Source organism: Eschrichtius robustus, chromosome X, assembly GCF_028021215.1.
Source record: "Eschrichtius robustus isolate mEscRob2 chromosome X, mEscRob2.pri, whole genome shotgun sequence".
Taxonomy (NCBI): domain Eukaryota; kingdom Metazoa; phylum Chordata; class Mammalia; order Artiodactyla; family Eschrichtiidae; genus Eschrichtius; species Eschrichtius robustus.
In genome coordinates, this window is record NC_090845.1 from 1,585,245 (window position 1) to 1,607,500 (window position 22,256).

The 22,256-nt window shown below is 57.2% G+C and overlaps 1 protein-coding gene across 1 annotated transcript in view; it reads right to left on the bottom strand.

The window, feature by feature from the left end:
- Window positions 1-3: 3 nt before the first annotated feature.
- ASMTL (acetylserotonin O-methyltransferase like) overlaps window positions 4-22,256 on the bottom strand; it is a 27,456-nt gene continuing 5,203 nt past the window's right edge. The window contains 11 exon segments of the mRNA XM_068532396.1: window positions 4-299; window positions 3,678-3,800; window positions 7,022-7,165; window positions 7,961-8,051; window positions 8,053-8,079; window positions 10,491-10,681; window positions 14,228-14,390; window positions 17,214-17,601; window positions 19,483-19,591; window positions 21,289-21,350; window positions 22,117-22,181. Of these exon segments, the coding sequence (XP_068388497.1) occupies window positions 97-299; window positions 3,678-3,800; window positions 7,022-7,165; window positions 7,961-8,051; window positions 8,053-8,079; window positions 10,491-10,681; window positions 14,228-14,390; window positions 17,214-17,601; window positions 19,483-19,591; window positions 21,289-21,350; window positions 22,117-22,181 (1,566 nt within the window). The 3' untranslated portion in view covers window positions 4-96.

Consider the following 22,256-nt stretch of genomic DNA (forward strand, 5'->3'; position numbering starts at 1 on the left):
CCGTGCTTTCCGCCTCCTTTAATCTGTCCGGTGACACCTGCTCTCCAGGAACCCTTCACTGCCGGGCGCTGGGCCCCGCCGGGTTCCCGGTGACCCTCAGGGCGCAGCTCGGGTGCCCAGGACCACGCGCAGCAGGTCCCCCGCGCGGGCCACCCGCACGTCCCGGAAGCCGTGTCGCTGCAGGAGGCGGCGGTGCTCGTCGGGGCTCCGGGGCTGCCCGGCGCTCAGGGTCCGCAGCCGGGGGCTCCGCGACGCCCCCTCCTCCTCCGCCGCCGCTTCCGCCACCAGGAGGCCACCGCCTGGGGAGCCAGAGACGCAGAGACAGAGAGAGACGGGGTGGGGGAGGAGTCTCAGGACCCAGCCTGCGGGGGCCCCGGGCTCCCCACTGAAGGGCTTCGCTGCAGGAAGACACGGACGGCAGGGGTTCTGAGTGTAGGGACACAGCTGCAGCCTCCCTGATGCCGTAAGGGACCGCACAGGGACTTCCCTGGCAGCAGTGTCCCGGGCGGACCTGCGTGGCACAGGGCTAGCACCGGCCACGAGGGCACCAGGAGCGGGATTTTTTTCTTTTTTCTGACTTTTAATTGGTTCAGTGAGATTATCTTTTTTTTTTTTTTAATTATAGTTGATTTGCAATGTGTTAGTTTTAGGTGTACAGACAAGTGGCTCCGTTATACATGTACGTATATAGAGCAGAGTTCCCTGTGCTGTACAGTAGGTCCTTGTTGGTTCTCTGTTTTATGTAGCGTGGTGTTTGCATGTGGAGCTGCACGTTGCTGGGAGCAACCTACACGAGAGCCGTGAGAAGTAGAAAGTACGCGTGTGTGTGTTCACACTCCTGTACCTGCCCACCTCTCTGCGTATGTATTTTCAGAAGCGCTTGTGATGGAGGAGGAGCCAAGCCAGGAGAAGATAAGCGTTGGGGCAGGAAGCAGAGGGGCAGGAGGTAGCTTACGCGTGCTTCTTCCTTTTGTTTGGGTTACCTGGGGAGACCCCCAGAAAACGCACAAAGCAGGTGGTGGCACACGCGCCCCAGCTCTGCACGCCGGTGACGGTAACTGGGAGAATTTTGGTGCAAAATCTCATTTGGGTTCTAGGCATTTCAGTAAACATGAAGTTAACAAAATGGGGATCATAGCCCCACACTGTTATAAAATCAGCTGCAAGGATATATGGTACAGCACAGGGGATAGAGCCCATATTTTATAACTATAAATGGAGTGTAAGCTTTAAACATGGTGAATTACTATACTGTACACCTGTAACTTATGTAACATTGTACAGAAACTCTACTTCAATAAAAAGAATTGGGATCATATACTATGCTCACTCTGTTCTCTGTCAGTTTTTATGTTTTTCAAACTCGTGGATACACGGGCTTATTAACTCAATGGGCTCCAAAAGCCTTATATTAAAGGAAGTCTTTTTTTTTTTTTTTGGCCTCGCCGTGCAGCTGGCAGGATCTTACTTCCCTGACCAGGGTTTGAACCCGCGCCCTCGGCACTGAAAGCGCAGACTCCTAACCACTGGACCGCCAGGGAATTCCCAGGAGGTCACGCTCAATTCTTATCTGTGACCCCACTGTCCCCAGGGTGCAGGCAACCTTTGCAATCCCAGCTACGGGAGGGAAGTCCTGGTTCCCGGTGCCTGCCAATTTCTGAGCTCTAAGTATTTCCTCCACGGCCAATTTCACGCTGACAGCTTGGTATGAGCTGGCTGGCAGGAGTGCTGAACATCTAACAAGCAGTTCTAGCCAGCAGGTCTAAGCTGCAACACACCCATGGACCCCCGCGCCCAAAAACCCTTCGCAGTATAAACGCGACTTCGAACTGACTTGTCCGCAGGTTCAGTGACTGTCTCTGAGGTGGGTGAGAATCCAGCTCTCACATCTCCCGGCCCTGCCTCGCCCCCAGGGGCACCCCTGTTGTGCGATTCCTTCCTTCTCAACCATGTTCCATCCATCACGTGGGGGCTCTGGTCTCGGGCTGGGGACGCAGCAGGGAGCAGAGAGGAACCGGCCCTCCTGGGGCCACTTTCCTGGGGCGGGCACCCCGAATGTCCGTGTGATGCCCCTGTGACCACATGAAGACCGGCATCTCACAGGCTGCGTGGGTGTCCTGGGGCGGCCGGAACAAAATACTTAAAAACCACAGACCTCCATCCTCCCCCAGTTCTGGGGACCAGACGTCTGAGGTCAAGGTGTCCCAGGGCCACGCTCCCTCCAGAGGCTCCAGGGGAGGGTCCTTCCCGCCTCTTCCAGCTTCTGGGGGCTCCAGGCGTCCCTGGGCTTGTGGCCGCATCCCTCCCGTCTCTGCCTCTGTCTTCCCGGGGCTTCTCCTCTGTGTCTGTGTCTCTCCTCTTCTGTCTCTTAGAAGGACCCTGTCATTGGATGTAGGGCCACCCTCCTCCAGGAGGACCTCACCTCAGACCCTTCACTTCATCACATCAGCAAAGACCCTGCTTCCAAACAAGATTCTAGGTGGACGTGAATTTTGGGGGGGACCGTCTTCATCGTGCTACAGGGACCAACAAGAACGCCTCAACTACACGGTTGTCTTGGGGACTGAAACCGGCTCATTTAAAGAATGTACTTAACCTTCCGCGCTTTTCTTCATATTTTCCTAGGCGTTTCCCTGGCGGCCCAGTGGTTAGGGCTCCACGCGTCCAATGCAGGGGGTGCGGGTTTGATCCCTGGATGGGGAACTAGGATCCCGCTTGCCGCGTGATGCAGCCAAAAAAAATATATATAAATAAAATAAAAGAGGGGATACATGTATACATATAACTGATTCACTTTGCTGTACAGCAGAAACTAACACAACATTGTAAAGCAACTATACTCTAAAAAAAGAATACATAAACTAAAAAAAAAAAAAAAAAAGAAACGGCCCTTGGGGTACCCCAGATGGAGGTGCCCGTCGCAGCTTGCAGGGCTCAGACCCCAGGGGAGGGGCTGCAGTCGTACTGAGCCGCACGGGTCCTGGCAACAGGTCACGGCTACAGGAGACGGGGCCCCAGGACGGCGGCCACACGGTCACTTCCTCCAACACCGCCCGCATGGACCCAGCCCTCGCTCTGGCTTTTGTCCGAAATAAGAGATCGGGAACGGGGGTCGTTTTCCTGAGAGCTGGAGAACAGGAGGGGCGTTTGGGTGTTGAAGGTGACCCCGGATTGTTGATAATTTTGTTTCATAACCGCACAGAAGAGGCAGCGGAGGTGCCCCAGGAGATGCCAGGGTCGCAGGACGTGGAAAGAGAGCTCGTCTTGCGCCGCTGGACGTGGGGACGCAGGGAGGGGCCCGGGCGGCTTGGTCCCCTCGACTCCAGGAGCCCGATGACCCACGTTGGCCCCGAGCGCTGTGGGGAGAGGCTGGGTACCACAGAGCAGCCCGGAAAATCACCATCATCGGAGGAGGGAGACCCTGAGCCCAGTGGGGCCCAGGGAGGGACACGGCCGCAGGGGGCGTCCATGAGCCTGAGACCCCAGACGCTGGCGCCAGAAAGTTCCGAAACGCATCACTGACACCCAAGAATGAGGTACGTCCTCAGGGAGCCGGTAAACTGAGCACCAGATGGCGGGCTGGAGGACGGGGAGCTTCCTCTATAACATGTACTCTTTTTTTAAATTGGAAACTGTCTTTATGTGTTACAAAAGGCAAGTGCCTGATGTGGTCTCACCTGGTTTGCAGCTGCTCGAGATCCGGCTCAGTAACTTGTGGAGTCTGTCATCCGGCCAGTCCTGCAGAATTCTGGAAAGAACGTACAGATCTGCTTCCGGGAGGTTGTCTTTGAAAAAGTCACCTGGTTTTAAAACAAATGGGATTGAGCCGTTAGGGCCACAGGAACTGGGCCTGCACCCGACGGAAAGGAGTTGCACCACGTTCTACAAGGGATGAAACCGAAAGAGATGCTGCCTGCGGTGGGGACGTCTGTGTTCCCCAAGAAAGAGATGTTCGAGGGCTGACCTGGGGACGGGCCCTCCGGAGACAGGGTCTCTGCGGATGTAATGAAGTGAAGGGTTTGAGATGAGCTCCTCCTGGAGGAGGGTGGCCCTACATCCAATGACAGGGTCCTTCTAAGAGACAGAAGAGGAGAGACACAGACACAGAGGAGAAGCCCCGGGAAGACAGAGGCAGAGACGGGAGGGATGCGGCCACAAGCCCAGGGACGCCTGGAGCCCCCAGAAGCTGGAAGAGGCGGGAAGGACCCTCCCCTGGAGCCTCTGGAGGGAGCGCGGCCCTGGGACACCTTGACCTCAGACGTCTGGTCCCCAGAACTGGGGGAGGATGGATTCAGGTCATTTTAAGCCCCCACTTTGGGGTCATTTGTGCCTGCAGCTACCAAATGTGTATCTCTAACTGTGGACACAGACACCTTTGCTATTTGTTACTCCTAACCCTGCCTCGTTCCACAGTGGATTAGATGTAGCTCACATTTACACACACAAAACAAGAAAGAAAACATTTCGAATTGGCATGAAGGGAGAGTAAACACGGGGGTGCAGACAAGTCTACAAGGGGTGGCCCCAGACAGCTGCACAGAGATGGACAATATGCGCTGCTTCTTTTCTTTTCTTTTTTTTTTTTTGCTTTGGTGGTTCTCTTTTCCTATATATGGTGAATCAGTAGCACCGCTTCCATCGTGCTGCTCCTAGATTTGAAGCTTTAGGGTGTGTCTCTGTCAGCTCAGGCAGAAGCAACAAAGTCCCACCGACAGGGGCTTCAACAACGCACGTTGATTTCTCATGGTCTGGAGGCTGGACATCCGAGATCAAGGTGTTGGCAGGGTCAGTTCCTGGTGAGGACCCTCTTCTAGGCTTGTAGGTAGTGGCCTACTCGTTGTGTCCTCACAGTGGGGAGACATAGATGATAGACAGATACATACATACATAGAACAGATAAATGATAGGTGAATGGATGGATGGAGAGATAGATGATAAATAATAGGTAGATAGATGATAGATATATGATTGATATAAAGACAGAGAGGTAGATAAATGATAGATTGATAAATATTGAATAGATAGGTATAGACAATAGATAAATGATAGATACATAGATGATACCTAGATTGATAATAGATATGATGGATGGATGAAGAGATACATAGATATAGACATGTGATAGATAAATAGATAATAGATAATAGAATAGATATGATGGATGGATACATAGATGATATAGACAGATAATAGATATTAGATAAATAGGATAGATAGGACAGATAAATGATAGGTGGATGGATGGATAGATGATAAATAATAGATGATAGATATATAGATAAATGATAGATGATTGATATAAAGACAGGTAGATAAAAGATAGATAGATAGATATGATAGATGGATAGATAGATACATTGATAGTTACATAGATGGTAGATGAATAAATGGATGAATGGATGGATAGACAGCTAGATGGTAGATATAACGCATGGACAGATAGATAGATGATGGATGGATAGATAGATATGGATGGACACATAGATACACTGATAGATGAATAAGTGGATGGACGGATAGATGATAGAGAGATAGATAAATGATACACAGGTAGATAGATGATGGATGGATAGATACACATGATACATACATAGATGACAGTTGGATGGATAGATGGATAAATAGATATGGATGGACAGATAGATACACTGATAGATGAATAAGTGGATGGATGGATAGATGATAGAGATAGATAAACGATACACAGAGGATGGATGGATAGATGATAAATGTTACATACACAGATAGATAGATGATAGATGGATGGATAGATGGATAGATATGGATAGATAGATACACTGATAGACAAATAAGTGGATGGATGGATAGATGATAAAGAGATAGATAAACGATACATAGATAGATAGATAATGGATGGATAGATGATAGATAAACGGTACATACATAGATAGATAGATGATGGATAAACGATAGATACATAGATAGATGTTCCTGGTGTCCCTTCTAAGGACGCAGTCTTGCTGGATTAGGACTCCACCCTTGTGACCTCCTTCACCTTAATTGCCTCCAGATAAGAGTCACACTGGGGGTGGGGCTTCAACATAGGCACTTGGGGACACAATTCAGTCCACAGCAGGGTGACTGGTTCTTTTTTTTAAGTAGGAAAGTATCAGGCGGTCGTGGGGCACAGGTCCCTCTAGCACATCCACCCTCAGGCCGGGCCACAGTGTGGATGAGTCACCAGGTGCCAAGAGTTTCCCTTCAATCCGGTCCCGCCGGGAAGTCCTTCCTCACATCCACCCCAAGGCCTTCCTGCTGTAGCCCCCACGTCACTTCCCTGTGAGGCTTGGGTCGCTGGTCGACATCTGCAGATGCCGATCTTGGCCCGTGCCCATCCCCACCTGCCCTCCCGCCCGGCTACTGCCCTTGCTGAGAACTTCAAACTCCTGTTCTCGGGGTTTGCAGATGCGCCCGTGTGCAGACGTGCACACACACACCGAGATGCACACACACAGACACATACGCATATAGAGACACATCGACACACAGATACATACATGTATAGAGACACACAGAGACACTGAGATACACAGACACACAGATACACCAGTATATATGCACACACAGACACACAGAAACATGGATATAAGACACATACAGACACACAGAGAATACACACAGATATACACATACACAGGTATAAACATTCAGACACAGGAACATGGATACACACACAAACACACGGATACACATATATACATGTACAAAGACACACAGAAACACACAGATCCACACATACAGACACAGAAACACACAGAAACGTGCGTATATACACATACATACACACAGACCCAGATACATACCCACAGATACAGAAACACACAAACAGAAACACACACACTCAGATATACAGACAGAAACACAGAGAAAGATGGATACACACACAGACACAGACACACTCACATATACCGACACATACAGACACACACACCCGCTCTGTATACGAGATAAATAAGGTCACCCAAATGCTGACACCCGGCGGACATGAAGCCACACTGACCTGGCACAAAGCGGATCCGCTCTGTCTGTCGTCCGCCACGCTGAAAGCCCCCAGAGAGCTCAATGACCTCTGGGAGGTCAAACACAGTCACCTGCAGATGCGGGTACTCCCGGGTGAGCTCGCGGGCCAGGATGCCCGTGCAGCCTGTGAGAAGCAAAGGCAGACTCTGGACCCTCCTGGCGTGTACGAAACCCTTGGAGTGTCTCCAGAGTTCAGCTCTGGCAAAACCAAAACGATGCTCTCAGATGTGGCCTGAGGCTTGTGCCCCGAAATGAGGTCAGCCAGTGGGGAGATCACTGGTGTCTCAAAGTCAGGGCCTCGTGGGCGGGTGCTGGCCCAGAGCAGGTGAGTGGGGTGGGCACAGACTCGTGGGGAATCCTGACAGCAAAGCTCTAGGGAGTTGTACTCTTCCCTGCCCCTTTCTGCTGCGGGAATGCAGACGCAATGGCTGGTGCCACAGCAGCCACTCTGGGCCACCAGGAGGAAAGGTGTGCAGAGGGTGGGGAAATGCAAGCTGGCAGCTCAGGAGCCCTCCTAGGACACCAATCCCACTACACACCTTGGGCAGGGCATCTACTCCTCCTCCATCCACTGTCCTGAGGAAAGGATTTTCTGGGATGGGGTGGAGGGTGTGTGTGGCATAATTAGACCTGATGCGATGGCAGCAGATGGGCTTCACGGCCCCTCCCCTACTTGGCAGCCACCAGGAAGGGTTCCATAACCTCTACAGGGGTCCTGGGCCATCCCTGGGACCTCCTAGCACTTGGGAATATCAGCCCAAGCCCCCACACCCACCCTGGATATATTTAGGTCCCCAGATGGTTTGTAGAGATAAACCCATTCTGCAATTCTTATTAGCAGGTAAGGTGCCCTAGATTTAATACGAGAGAAGAAACGCATGTAGCCCTTTGCACCCAACTCTGGAGGGGGTGAATGTACCTCCCAGGTCGCAGGCAGAGGTGAATCGGACAGGTCGAAGGCCGTGGCCACGTGGGTGGGCGGTCAGCTTGCTGAGGCTGTGCATGGCCCTCTATGAACTGCAGTGTCATCTCCCTGCTCTGGTGGTGGAAGCAGGGTCTGAGGAGACCCACCCCGGAGCCCAGCCCGTCCTGCACCCCGGATGAGGTTCCACCTGGCATTTGTGTGGGTGGGGAGCTCAGGAGGGATCAGGAGAGGGGTCTGGGGGTAGAGCGGGGTGGGGAGGGGTCCGGGGTAGAGCAGGGGCGGGGAGGAGTCCGGGGTAGAGGAGGGCGGGGAGGAGTCCGGGGTAGAGGAGGGCGGGGAGGAGTCCGGGGTAGAGGAGGGCGGGGAGGGTCCGGGGTAGAGGAGGGCGGGGAGGGGTCCCGGGGTAGAGGAGGGCGGGGAGGGGTCCGGGGGTAGAGGAGGGCGGGGAGGGGTCCGGGGTAGAGGAGGGCGGGGAGGGGGTCCGGGGTAGAGCAGGGCGGGGAGGGGTCCGGGGTAGAGCAGGCGGGGAGGGGCCCGGGGTAGAGGATGGCGGGGAGGGTTCCGGGGTAGAGCAGGCTGGGGAGGGGTCCAGGGTAGAGGCGGGTGGGACGGGTCCGGGGTAGAGCAGGCTGGGGAGGGGTCCGGGATAGAGGAGGGGCGGGAGGGGTCCGGGGTAGAGCAGGCTGGGAGGGGTCCGGGGTAGAGCAGGGCAGGGAGGGGTCCGGGGTAGAGGAGGGCGGGGAGGAGTCCGGGGTAGAGGAGGCGGGAGGGGTCCGGGGTAGAGGAGGGCGGGGAGGGTCCGGGGTAGAGGAGGGCGGGAGGGGGTCCGGGATAGAGGAGGGCGGGGAGGGGTCCGGGGTAGAGGATGGCGGGGAGGGGTCCGGGGTAGAGGAGGGCGGGGAGGGGTCCGGGGGGTAGAGGCGGGTGGGAGGGGTCCGGGGGTAGAGCAGGCTGGGGAAGGGTCCGGGATAGAGGAGGGCGGGAGGGGTCCGGGGTAGAGCAGGCGGGGAAGGGTCCGGGGTAGAGGATGGCGGGGAGGGGTCCGGGATAGAGGAGGGCGGGGAGGGGTCGGGGTAGAGCAGGGTGGGGAGGGGTCCGGGGTAGAGGAGGGCGCGAGGGGTCCGGGGTAGAGCAGGCTGGGGAGGGGTCCGGGGTAGAGGAGGGCGGGGAGGGGTCCGGGGTAGAGCAGGGCGGGGAGGGGTCCGGGGGATAGCAGGGGCGGGGAAGGGTCCGGGGGTGGAAGAGGGCGCGAGGGGTCCGGGGTAGAGGAGGCTGGGGAGGGTTCCGGGGTAGAGGAGGGTGGGAGGGGGTCCGGGGTAGAGGATGGCGGGGAGGGGTCCGGGGTAGAGGAGGGGCGGGGAGCGGTCCGGGGTAGAGGATGGCGGGGAGGAGTCCGGGGTAGAGCAGGCTGGGAGGGGGCACTGGTCTGAACTGTGTCCAGCTCGGCAGCGAGGCTGGAGTGCTGCCAGAAGGGCAGCTCCACTGAATCCTGACACGGCGCACCCTCAGGGTCTGATTTCCAGTTTGCAGGGGGTCTCCTCCCGGAAGACTGCCGACTCCCCATTCGGGTCTCACTGGACCAAACCAGGAGGACTTAGGGGGTAACGACCCCCTGCCCCCTCAGCTGTCGTCTCACTGAGGATGATCTGATCTGATCGTTTACAGAGACCAGGGCTCCCTGCCCAGCTCCCCCGTGGGGGGTCCATGTGTGCTCGGGCCCCACCCAGGCGGGAGGGAATGAGCTCCTGGGTCAGAGAAGGAGGCCGGCAGGACAGCGCGCAGGGGACCCACCTGGGCCTGACACTCTTAGGGCTCCGGAGGGTGGGCAGGAGGAGAGGGATGGGCAGGGAGTCAGCCCAAATCCCAAGGGGCGGGGGGCGGGGGGTGGGGGGGTGGGGGCGGGTGCAGACAGGGGCCGCGGGGGCCGGAGTCGTTTGCCTGAGGCCACGGATGGTGCTGCTGCCATTTCAGCCAGATTTGGGGCCTGGGGACCTCGGCATCTCCCAGGACACTGTCCTCTATGACCCCTCGAGACCCTCCAAGACCACCCAAGATCTTCCGAGACCCTCTGAGACCCTCCAAGACCCTCCGAGACCCGCCGAGACCCTCAGATACCACCCAAGACCCTCTGAGACCCTCCAAGATCAGCCAAGACCCTCTGACACCCCTTCCCTCCCACACAACAGTGAACAGGGGTCGTGGGTGCCAGGGGGCGGGGGAAGGGCCGGGAAGCCCTTTGCACACCCTGCGCTGAGCTGAGCAGCAGAAGTCTGTGCAATTCAACTCCACGTAGGAAACACGGTGCCTTGATTCAAGGCAGCCCCTTCCTAGAAAAACCCTCCTTTCAGGAGCTGTGACCAGCCAGCCGCACCCTCCCCACCACAGCGTCCCCACCGTTCCCCATCTGCAGCCTCCCGCTGGGATTCCCAACCGATTCCGACCGTCCCGAATCTGAGACGTTTCCGTGCCCACTGGTCCCTCAGCAGCACCGACGGGACGTGAGAGGAACACGGGCTTACAGTACCTGGGACAGGTGCTCCTCCTCCTGCGTCACCCCCAGAGCCCCGCGGGCCTGGCCCGCCCCCTCCCGCACGGCCAGGCCCAGGCGTGTGAAGACACCCCAGACGTGGGCGTCATTGTACTCGGCCAGGCCCAGGAGAGAGTGTTCGCCGTCTGACACCAGGTGCAGGGTCGCCACCGCCGTGTTGCTGTAACCTGAAAGGACAGGCGTCGCGTGCCGGCTCAGCTGACCGCGGGGCGAGCCACCGCCCAGCGTCACCGGGATGTCAGCACAAGCATCGTCTCTCCGGCTAAGTGCCAAGCGCACGGACGCCCAGAGGCAAGGACGCAAGGACGCTGCTCTTCCTCGAGGTGACCCTCCAAGCCCCCGGGACGGTCACTTGGCCAGGCTACAGTCCCCAGTGAGACGTCCCCATCGGGGAGAGGGCGCGGTTTGGTCACGTGCTTGGCACCTGCAAGTCAGCGGACTTTGGGTGAAGGAGGTGGCGCTAGGTAACGTGGGTGGGTCTCACCCCATCAGCTGAAGGCCTTGAGAGCAGACAGGCACCGAGCGGCCAGCCGGAGGGGTTCAGACGCGCCGGAGCCCAAAGGCACGGACAGCAACTGCTCGCAACCAGTCCGTCCGTATCCCACGGGGTCTGCCTCTCCGGAGCCCTGAGTGGCACGGGGCAGCCCGCTCTCCTCCCACTTCCCGGCGGGCTGTCCATCCGGCCCGGCCCCCAGGGGCCCTGCCGGGACACCCCTACCTGCAGAATTGGAGGCTGCAGGCAGAGGGGACGGCGGCTGAGACCCCCTGTACCTCCACAGCCCCACGTAACACCGGTCATCAGATGGAAAGAACAGCATGGGGTCTACGGTTTTCCTTTTCTGAACTTTTCAGAAGCTTATTGAAACTAACTGTCCATTCGGCACTTTATTTTTTAAATTAATTAATCAATTAATTATATTTATTTTTGGCTGTTTTGGGTCTTTGTTGCTGTGCGCGGGCTTTCTCTAGTTGCGGCGAGCGGGGGCTGCTCTTTTTTGCGGTGCGCGGGCTTCTCACTGTGGTGGCTTCTCGTTGCGGAGCACGGGCTCTAGGCGCACGGGCTTCAGGAGTTGCAGCACGCGGGCTTCAGGAGTTGTGGCACGTGGGCTCAGTAGTTGTGGCACGTGGGCTTAGTGGCTCCGCAGCATGTGGGATCCTCCCGGACCAGGGCTTGAACCCGTGTCCCCTGCATCGGCAGGTAGATTCTTAACGACTGCACCACCGGGGAAGCCCCATTCGGCACTTTACATGTTGTCTTTGTTTTAGAAACTGAATTTTTATTGTTGCTTAATTTTCTTTTTCTTCTTCTTTTTTGTGGCAGCACCGCACGGCATGCGGGATCTTAGTTACCGGTGGAACCCAGGCAGGCCCCCTGCAGTGGAAGCGCGGAGCCTTAACCACTGAACCGCCAGGGACGTCCTCACACGTTTTTTTAAAGACTGTTATCTTTAATTATCTAAATATACATTTTTAAAAAACTTTTTATTTTATATGGGAGTATAGTTGATGAGCAATGTTGTGTTGCTTTGAGGTGCACTCAAAGACTTCTAAGACACTCCTCAGGTAGCAGGAATTGAAAGCCCGGACCTCAGACCCTTTCTCCACATTTGGTCATTATTTTCAGTTGAGGAGAGGGGCTTCCCTGGTGGCGTAGTGGTTAAGAATCTGCCGGCCAATGCAGGGGACACGGGTTCGAGCCCTGGTCCGGGAAGATCCCACATGCCACGGAGCAACTAAGCCCGTGCACCACAACTACTGAGCCTGCGCTCTACAGCCCGCGAGTCACAGCTACTGAGCCCACGTGCCGCAACTACTGAAGCCCGCGCGCCTAGAGCCCATGACCTGCAATGAGAAGCCACTGCGATGGGAAGCCCACGCACCACAATGAAGAGTAGCCCCCGCTCGCTGCAACTAGAGAAAGCCTGCACGCAGCAACAAAGACCCAGTGCAGCCAAACATAAATAAATACATTTATTTAAAAAAAAAAAATGGAGGAGAATGTTACTAAGGTGCTCTGGCTGGGGGGAAGTTCTGCATCCTGTGACCCAAATCTTTAGCGTGTACTTGTCCGCCTCTCGTATGAGGGGCAGCTCTGGGGGGCTTCCGCCAGCACCCTGCTTCCCTGCTCGCCACAGAAGCGACGCTGTGTCTCCTGCTCTGGGGTCTCCTGAGCCCCTGCCTCTCTCCACCTGCTCAAGGACCAGATGGTCTGAGAACACCCTCGAGAGCTCTGTGCACCCAGCAAACCCACGCAGTCACCCTTCATCCGTCTGTTTACCTCGTCTGCCATCTACTTCGTTTTGTCTTTCTATCTATGTATCTACCTACCCATTTATTACCTATCAGTCATCTACATGTATCTCTCTCGTCCAGTAACCCTCTATCTTCAACATCACCTATTCACCCATCTACCATCCACCTATTCATTTACTATCTATCACCTGTGCAAGTGTACATGTACCTATTTACCTATCATTGATCTTTTTATCATCTCTCTATTCATCTGTCATTTACCCATCCACCCATCTATTATCTATTCATCCACCCCTCCATCTATCATGTATTTTCTATCAACTATCTATCTTTCTATCGTCTATCGACCATTGATCTACGCATGCATCATATCTATTCTATTATCTATCTATCTCTATCAGCTACCTGTTCATCCATCTACTTACCTATTTACATACCTAAGTATCCACCCATCAATCAATCTATCTACCTATGCATCTATAACCTATCAGTCATCTCCATGTATCTCTCTCATCTATTAATCATCTATCTTCATCATCATGTATCCATCTATGTATCTATTTATTTACTTATCATCTAGCATTTGTGTATGTATCGATCATATCTATTATCTATCTTTTTATCATCTGTCTATTCATCTATTATTTATCCATCCACCCATCTATTATCTATTCATCTATCATTTATCTATTTATCCACCCATCTATTATCTATCATCTCTATTATCAATTTATATCTATTGATCTATCAATCTATCTACTACCTATTTATCCACCCACCCATCCATCCATCATCTTATCCATCTACTTATCCTATTATCTATCCATCCATCCATTTATTTATCCATCCACCTGTCCTCTATTTATGTATCACCTATCAACCTAGCTATCTTTCTATCCTCTACCTCTTCATCCATCTATCTGCTTATCTATCTACATATCTATGCACCCACCTATCAACCAATCCATCTATCCGTCATTTATCCGTCCACCCATCTATTACCTATTTGTCCACTCACCCATCCACGTATCATCTGTTTATCTATCATCTATCTATCCATCCATGTACCTATCTATCATCTCTATTATCAATCGCTATCTATCTGTCCATCCATCCACCTCATCTGTCTGCCTATCTAAACAAATAAGTAAGAATAAACAGATATCTTATGCTGTGCACACAGACATACCCTATGGGCTGTCTCTCTCGAGAACCCTGGCTGATACAGGCCCTCTGAGCCCATAAAGAAGTCTGTCTCCTCACACACCACACACACACACACACACACACACGTTTCCTCCTTCCACCCACCCTCTGCTCCTGACCCTCTGGGGCATTCCTGGGGCAGAGGGATGATGGATGATGGTCTGTGGTCCCCGCCTCGGCTCAGAAGCCGCTGTCACTTGGTGACTCGGTCTCGCAGGCAAAGCTGCTGGGAAGACACCCAGGAAGCCCCTCACCTCTGTGCGTCTTCTCCAGTAACCCCAGGGCCGCGCAGACATCCAGCAGCTGCTCGGTCCCGCCCGCGCAGGCGTCGAGTTTGCGGGCGACATCCACGGCCTTCAGGGGGCCTTGGTCTTTCAACACATCAAACAGTTTGAGCTTGCAAGCTGTGAACAGGACCTGTCCGCGAAGAACAGTTACAGTTGGACATACAACGTGACTTACCAATTGCTCTATATTCCCAGGGGCTCCAAAGAGGGAGGGCAGGACGGTCGAAAACATCGAGCTCAAGGGAAACTTCTGCAGAGGAGAGTGGGTCGTGGCTCCAGGGTGTACAAGGTTTGCTCCAGGTAAGACCAAGTCGACGAACACCAAGCAGAGAAACCGTCCCAGCGGAGAAAGACCAAAGCGCTGCTGCCAGGGGCTGCGTGGTGCCCCCCAAGGTTCCTACGCCAACGCCCCAAGTCCCAGGACCTCAGGATGAGACCACGTGGAGACGGGGCCTCTGCGCGGGACACGGCCGCTCCACGCTGCTCAGGACACACCCTCACGTGACACTGTAAACCTCCCTGGAGCTCTCACCTCATAACGCAGACACCTCCAGGGGCAAGTAAAGGGGCGCTTCGGGAAAGGGCCCGACCTGAGCTGCGTCCAGAACTACCGTGACTGACCTGGGGCGGGGGGTGGGTGACACTTGCTCCAAGACCCCCGACAGACCCCGGCTTGGTCAGCATGGCCAGCCATTGGGAGACCTTTGTAAGGAGACCCGTGTCACACGAGGGTGGATGGACAGACGGCGAGGTATGTAGATAGGTGACAGATACAGACAGGTGACAGATAGGTAAATGGGTGGAGGGAGGGATAGACAGGTAGGCAGGTGACAATAACAGACATGCAGATGATGTATAGAGATAGATAGAGATGATATATAAATGGGTGGATATGTGCATAGGAATAATAATAGACACAGACCATAGATACAGACAGACATGACAGATAAGCAGGTGGATAGACAGATGACAGATAAATAGGTAAATAGAGATAGAGACAGACAAATGATAGGAAAATGGATGGATGAACAATGGAGAGAAGATAGATGATAATAACAGATATAGAGAGATAACAAATATAAATTATACACAGATAAGTGGAGGAATGGATAGACAGATGATAGTAGTTATCTAGATAGATAACCGTAGGTATACATACATTGATGATGTAGATAGATAAATATAGATAACAGATAGATATAGATAGGTAAATGATAGCTAGATTAATGGTGGATAGAGAGAAGATAGATAATGATAGATATATATATATATATAGATAAATGATACGTACAGATAGATGATAGATATAGACATAGATGATAGATGGATAGATGATTGATAGACTGGTGGATAGATAAATGATAGGTAGGGAGACGGATGGATGAATGGATGGACAGAAGGTAGACAGATGAGACGGATGGATGAATGGATGGACAGAAGGTAGACAGATGATAATAACAATAGATATAGGTAAACAATAGACATACAGAGACGACGAATATAGATTATACCTAGATCAGTGGGCGGATGGACAGATGATAGGTACATAGACAATAATGACAGTATATATAGATTGATGAGATCGATGACAGACAAATGAAATGGACAGACGGATGGATGGACAGATGCTAGATCGACAGACCGTGGAAGCACAGCACACCTCCACCGAGTGCCAGCCTGACGGGCTGCAGCAGCGTGTCTGCACCAGCATCTCCAGGCGGATCACAGAATCTGACCTACACGCAGCATGACCACCTTCCGTCCTAGGCACACAGGTCCCCTCTCCTGAGGAGGAGGTGACAGGAGGGTGGCCGGGGTGGAGGGGGGAAGGTCAGGCCCCCAGTCCTTCCCCAGCCAGTGTCCTGTCTCTCCACGAGCCACTGAGGCTGCCCCTGCAGGGCCCCAGCACGAGCAAGCCTGCCCCCTGCTCCAACCCCCAGGAGCCCAGAGCTGCAGGAGAGGGTCTGGTGGGGGAGGGGGAGGGCCGGGCCATGTGTCACAGCCGGGCGGGCGCACAAGTGCGTCCACAAGAGCCAGAGAGATGGTGGAGGCCAACTGGGTGGGCCGCTGCCCAGCCCACTCCCCGTCGGGCCCCGGGCCTGGGGCTTCCCTGAAACACCTGCGCACAGCGGCCTTGCGCGTGGGCACAGGGCAGCCTGTGGCCAAAGGTACCTGCTGGTTCCAGGAAGCATCGAGCTGGCCCAGTGCTGCCCCCTCCCCTGCCCAGGACACCCTCTGGCTGGGACGGCTGCCCGGGATCCCGAGGCCACAGGACGACGAGGACACACACCCTGACCTGGTCTGCCCTGCAGGCAGCTGGTGTCCTGGGGGCCACAATCCACCTGCTGCCCGGCCAGCAGGGCTGCAGGGTCCCAGAGGCGGCCGCACGGCTGGCATTCCAGCCCCACCTCCCTGGGCTGGGGACATAGTGTGGGCCCCTCGCTGGGGTCACGTGAGCCCTGCTCACCTTCAAACACCCGCACAGACCCCGCCCTGCCCCCTCCAGGCACAGACCACAGTTATGGGCTCGACAGTGGCCCCAAAAGGATATGTGCATGCCCTGACCCCCCAAATATGGGAATGAGACCTTATGTGGAAACGGGGTCTCTGCAGAGGTGAGGAATTGAAAGGTCTGAGATGAGGTCCCCCTGGAGGAGGGTGGCCCTACATCCAATGACAGAGTCCTTCTAAGAGACAGAAGAGGAGAGACCCAGACACAGAGGAGAAGCCCCGGGAAGACGGAGGCAGAGACGGGAGGGATGAGGCCACAAGCCCAGGGACACCTGGAGCCCCCAGAAGCTGGAAGAGGCGGGAAGGACCCTCCCCGGAGCCTCTGGAGGGAGCGCGGCCCTGGGACACCTTGAGCTGTGGTCCCCGGGATGGGGGAGGATGGATGCCTGCGGTTTTAGGCTCCCCTGTGTTGGGGTCACGTGGTCATGAATCACACAAGTACCTTGGATGCTTTGAAGCCGTCCATCAGCTCCAGGAGGCCAGTGGGGAACGGGGGCCGGCTGTCCGCCCCGTTAAGGGCTGCATCCAGCGCTCCGGGAGCCTGTGACCGGTCTCCGCCCGCCTCCTCGCCACCACGGCCACCCTCGGCGCTCGGACCTGGGTCCGAGCCACCTCCCTCCGTGTCACTGAGATTCTCGAAGGTGTCGACGGTGGGGATGGAGTCGCGCTTGACCCGTCGCAGGCCCTCGGGGCGGGGCGGGTAGTACAGGCGTGCCAGCTCCTTGCAGAAGTGGTTCAGGGGGAAGCCCACGACGTTGAGGAAGTCCCCGTGCACGTTCTCCACCAGCATCCCGCCCAGCGCCTGGATCCCGTAGCCGCCAGCCTTGTCCCTGGGGCGGGGAACCACAGCGGGGTGGGGGGGGGGAGGAGGGGAGAGAAGACGGCAGCGACGTTGACCTTCCCGGGGTCAGCAGACCTGCAGCCAGGACCCCTGCAGGGGAACCCGCCAACCTCGGACCCGGGTGGCTGTGCCCTGGGGCGTCCGGGCCCAGATCCCAAGTGACCCCTCGGTCCCGCCCCTGGGACGTGACGAGGGGCACCTGGCGGGCACTCAGGGAGCTGCCCCCCCCCCGCCCAGGCCTGGCGTATGGCCGCCAGCAGGCTCTCTGAGGGGAAGGGGATCGCTGTCAAGGACCCAGGCCCCCGGCTGTGCTCTCCTGCCACCTGCAGCCCCGTCCCTCGGATGTCCATTCATGTGGGTCCTCGGCCCAGGTCTTCCCCGGGCGCCACTGCTGAGACCTCCTTACGAGGGAAGAGGGGCTCGTGAAGCCCCTCCCTCCACCCTGACTCCCCTGCCTCTCCCTCCGGGCCAGACACGGGTCCATAAAGCGACAGGGGCGGTAATCTGGGGCCCCCCCGGCAGTGAACCCACCCCCATGGTCCCCACACCCGCGCCCACCCCCCGACCCTCGCCCGGGCCCTTTCCTGGGGGAAAAGGGACGGGGGAGCTGGCATGCCCTCTGGTTCGGCCTCTTGGTCCCGCCACAGCTGCGGCGGTGAACGGCCTGACGCTGCCTCTCGTTTTGGTGTGTTGTCCTGATGAGACACCCCGATACCCAGCAGCTCCGCTCTTGACAGCCGGCACCACCCAGAGCCCGGCGCCCTGCGGAATCCTGACCCACAACGCCATGGTGTCGGGAGGTGGGACCTCGGGGAGGTGACGAGGTCATGAGGGTGCAGCCCCCGTGGATGGGATGAGTGTCCTTCTAAAAGAGACCCCAGGGAGCTCCCTGGCCCCTTCCTCCAGGCGAGGACACAGCGAGGAGTCACCATCTAGGAGCCAGGAAGCAGCCTCCCCAGACGCTAAATCTGGCCCCGCCAGGACCTCAGACTTCCAGCCTCCAGGACAGTGAGAAATACATGTCTCTTGTGTACAAGCTCCCTGCCTGTGGGGCTTTGTTAGGACCCCAAGCAGACTAGGATGCCCCAGAGCTGAGGCTCCTGTGAGAACTCATCATCACAGAAGACGGTGAGAACCGGGCCGGGCGCACGGCACACCCCTTACTACCCTGCAACGGGGGCTCCCACGCCCGCCAGAAGGACAAGCCAGTCGGGGAGTCCCTTTGCTGTGGCTGCTTCCACGAGACCAATACCCCAGGGAGACTCTTGTCCCCTGCTGTTACCGTGAACAGGCCTGGGACGGGCTTTAACCAGCAGAACACATGCTCGGACCCTCGGTCTCAGGAGCCCAGGGCGTCTGCGCTCACCTCCCCGCGGCTGTCGGTGCCCGGCCCCTCGCGAGCACCCTGAGTGAGCCGCTTCCCGAAGATACATGGGGAGGCTGGTCCCCGAGACACCGTCAGACCCGTGGCGAGGCCACCAGCCACCAGCTGGCGCCGAGCCCCGCCCCGGCGGGGCTGGGGAGTGCAGCCAGTGAGGCTGGAGCACAAGCTGAGCCTCCGTGACCTTGAAAAGACTGCAGCCCGGACCCGGCGCGCTTTGGGGCGGTCAGCGTGATGCTGGGGTCACGGTGACCTCTGCCCTCCAGGGGCCGGCCCCGGCTGCCCCACCGTCGTGGGAGCGGGCGTGGCGCCCTGGGGGGGCCGGCTGCGCCGTAGGAGCATCCACGGGACGGGCACCCCTGGGAAGGCATCCTTCCAGCACCTTCCAGGCACCGGGGCACCGGCCCCCAACACAGGTGGAGCCACGCGCCCGGCCCGTCCGCCGCCCACAGCGGGGACTCGGCACCGCAGCTCCCGACAGAGACTCACATGGGCTCCCCGCTGTTGATGTACTCCCACAGCAGCTCCTCCGACAGCTCCGAGAACGTCACCGTGGTCTCCTCGTAGAACTCCGAGACCTCCGTGTCCAGCCGGCCGTCTGCAAGGAAGGACCCCGCAGTGAGGGTACGGGGCCGGCGCCAGGCCCCCGCGTCCCCAGGTTCTAGCCGCTGCCTCTGGGGGGGGTTTGGCCTGAGCTTCGCGTGGAATTCACACACGGTCGTTAACGGTTCCTTTTCGACAAGGGGAAAGGGCAAGAATCAAACAGAAAAGAGGGCAACAGAATTGGCAAGCAGGAGAAAATGCTGCAGCCTGCAGAGCCGGATGAGACGGGCCTCTGGGTTCTGCGCTAATTCGTGGAGTAGACTTACCACAGGGGAACGCTGCAGTCTACACGGGGCTCTCGGCTGTGGGGCTGGGAATGCCCCAGGCACACAGCACGGTGGCTATGCACGGCGGCCAATCGTGAGGGCTCTCCACACCAGCCGCCCTGGCGTGAATTGGGGCCCCCCAAACGTCACATCCTCTGAAAACCTCAGAACCGGACCTTATTAGGAAACAGGGTCTCTGCAGATGTGATGCAGTGAAGGGTCCGAGATGAGGTCCTCCTGGAGGAGGGTGGCCCTACATCCAATGACAGGGTCCTTCTAAGACACAGAAGAGGAGAGACCCAGACACAGAGGAGAAGCTCCGGGAAGACGGAGGCAGAGACGGGAGGGAGGCGGCCGCAAGCCCACGGACGCCTGGAGCCCCCAGAAGCTGGAAGAGGCGGCAGGGACCCTCCCCTGGAGCCCCTGGAGGGAGCTCGGCCCTGGGACAGCTTGACCTCAGACATGTGGTCCCCAGGATGGGGGAGGATGGATGCCTGTGGTCTGAAGCCCCAGGTAAAGGAGCGGCACTGTCCAGCAAGTGCTTTCTCCCCAAAGAGCACAGGTTAAAGTCCAGGACGGACCAAGAGGGTAAGAGTAACCCAATCGCTAATTAGCAGACAGACGCGCGGTCACCCATCTGCGGGATGTGCTCTCGGGGAGCCCAAGAGCTCAAACTCAGCCTCAGGGTCCTTCCTGGACCTAAAATCTCTTTTAAGCAGCTTTAAAAATTGTGCATTTAAAAAAAAAAAAAAAAGCCCTTTGGGACTTCCCTGGCGGTCCAGTGGTTAGGACGCTGTGCTTCCACCGCAGGGGGTGCGGGTTTGATCCCTGGTCGGGAAGCTGAGATCCCACAAGCCACATGGCTCAGCCAAAACAGAGACACACACACACACACACACACACACACACACACACACACACACACACACACACAGAGAAAACCCTCGCCAACAGGGGCCAAACTCCTCCACCTTCCAGACAGACAGACACACACACACACACACACACACACACACACACACACACACACACAGAAAACCCTCGCCAACAGGGGCCAAACTCCTCCACCTTCCAGACAAACAGACACACACACACACACACACAGAAAACCCTCGCCAACAGGGGCCAAACTCCTCCACCTTCCAGACCAAAAACCTCAAAGAAAGCATCTGGGCCGGTCGCGTTGGATGGGCTTTTATGACGGCCCGCGCCCCCCCGCACGGTCTCCATCGGGCGCTCAGGGTGAACCCCAGGATTCCCACGTGGGACCGCGACTTTCCCAGGCAGGACGGGAAGGCAGGGTCACGTGGAGCAAAGACAGAGCCGCCCCCGCAGACCCGGGTCCCCGCGGACCCCCGGCTCCTCACGACGCCCGACTCCCAGGGTGGGGGCGGGGGGGGGCGGATGGAGGTGGTGGCCGCGGTACCTTTGCTGCAGCAGTGGACGATGGCCACGCCCGTGAACACACTGTGCTCCTTCCCGTTCAGCCTGCAAGACACGACGGGGCCCAGCGGGCGACCGTGTGGGGTGTCCGAGACAGCGCCACCCCTGCCACCACCGGGCGCGAGCGCAGGTCCACCCGCCGGCCCCGGCCCCGCGGTCTCCGGGGAAACCTTCCCGCGGCGACCGCGCAGGTCCAGGCGAGAGTGTGCTCGGTGCTCTCGGAGCGGGGGCTGGGGGACGGCCGGGGCGTCTCACGGGAGGCGAGGCTGGAGCACCCGGGCCCCGACAGGCGTCGCCGGTCATGCCGGGAGGACCCGGGTCCTGGCAGCTCTCAGCCGCCTCTCTCTCGGGTCCCCTTGCTCTCCTGGGCGCGGACGCGCAGGGCGGCTGAGCCAGGAAGAGGCCCTGAAGACGGGCGATGGCGTGGCCCCCCCTCCCCCGGGATGCTGAGAGGGCCAGGGCCTGCTCCCCGTCGCGGGAGCTCAGGATCACTGGGCTCCTGGGCAGACAAGTCAGGTGGAGTTGGGACGAGGAAGATGGGGAGGGGCAGACGCGGAGGCTCCCGGGCGAACCCATGAGGGTGAGGCCAACGCGGCGTCGGTTCAAGGGCACCGGCCCATCCTCTGCCCTGAGCCAGGAGGGGCTGCCGGTGGGAGATGGGGGAGGTGACGCCCGGACACCCACCCCGCCCCCCCTACCCCGAGGGAGCGCGGCCCCTCCACCGGGCCCAGGCTCTGTTGGACGCAGGACCGTTTCCCCGGAGGACGGCCAAGACCCACCCACCTCGACAGCATGCGGTAGACCCACCCACCTCGACAGCATGCGGTAGGCGTCCTGCTTGTCCGCAGGCTTCTCCAGGATCATCGCTCCCACCGCCTGCAAGGGAAACGGGAGGGAAGCGTCGTCTTCCGCTCCCGAGCTGGTCTGCGCAAGCTGCACTGTCCGCGCTTT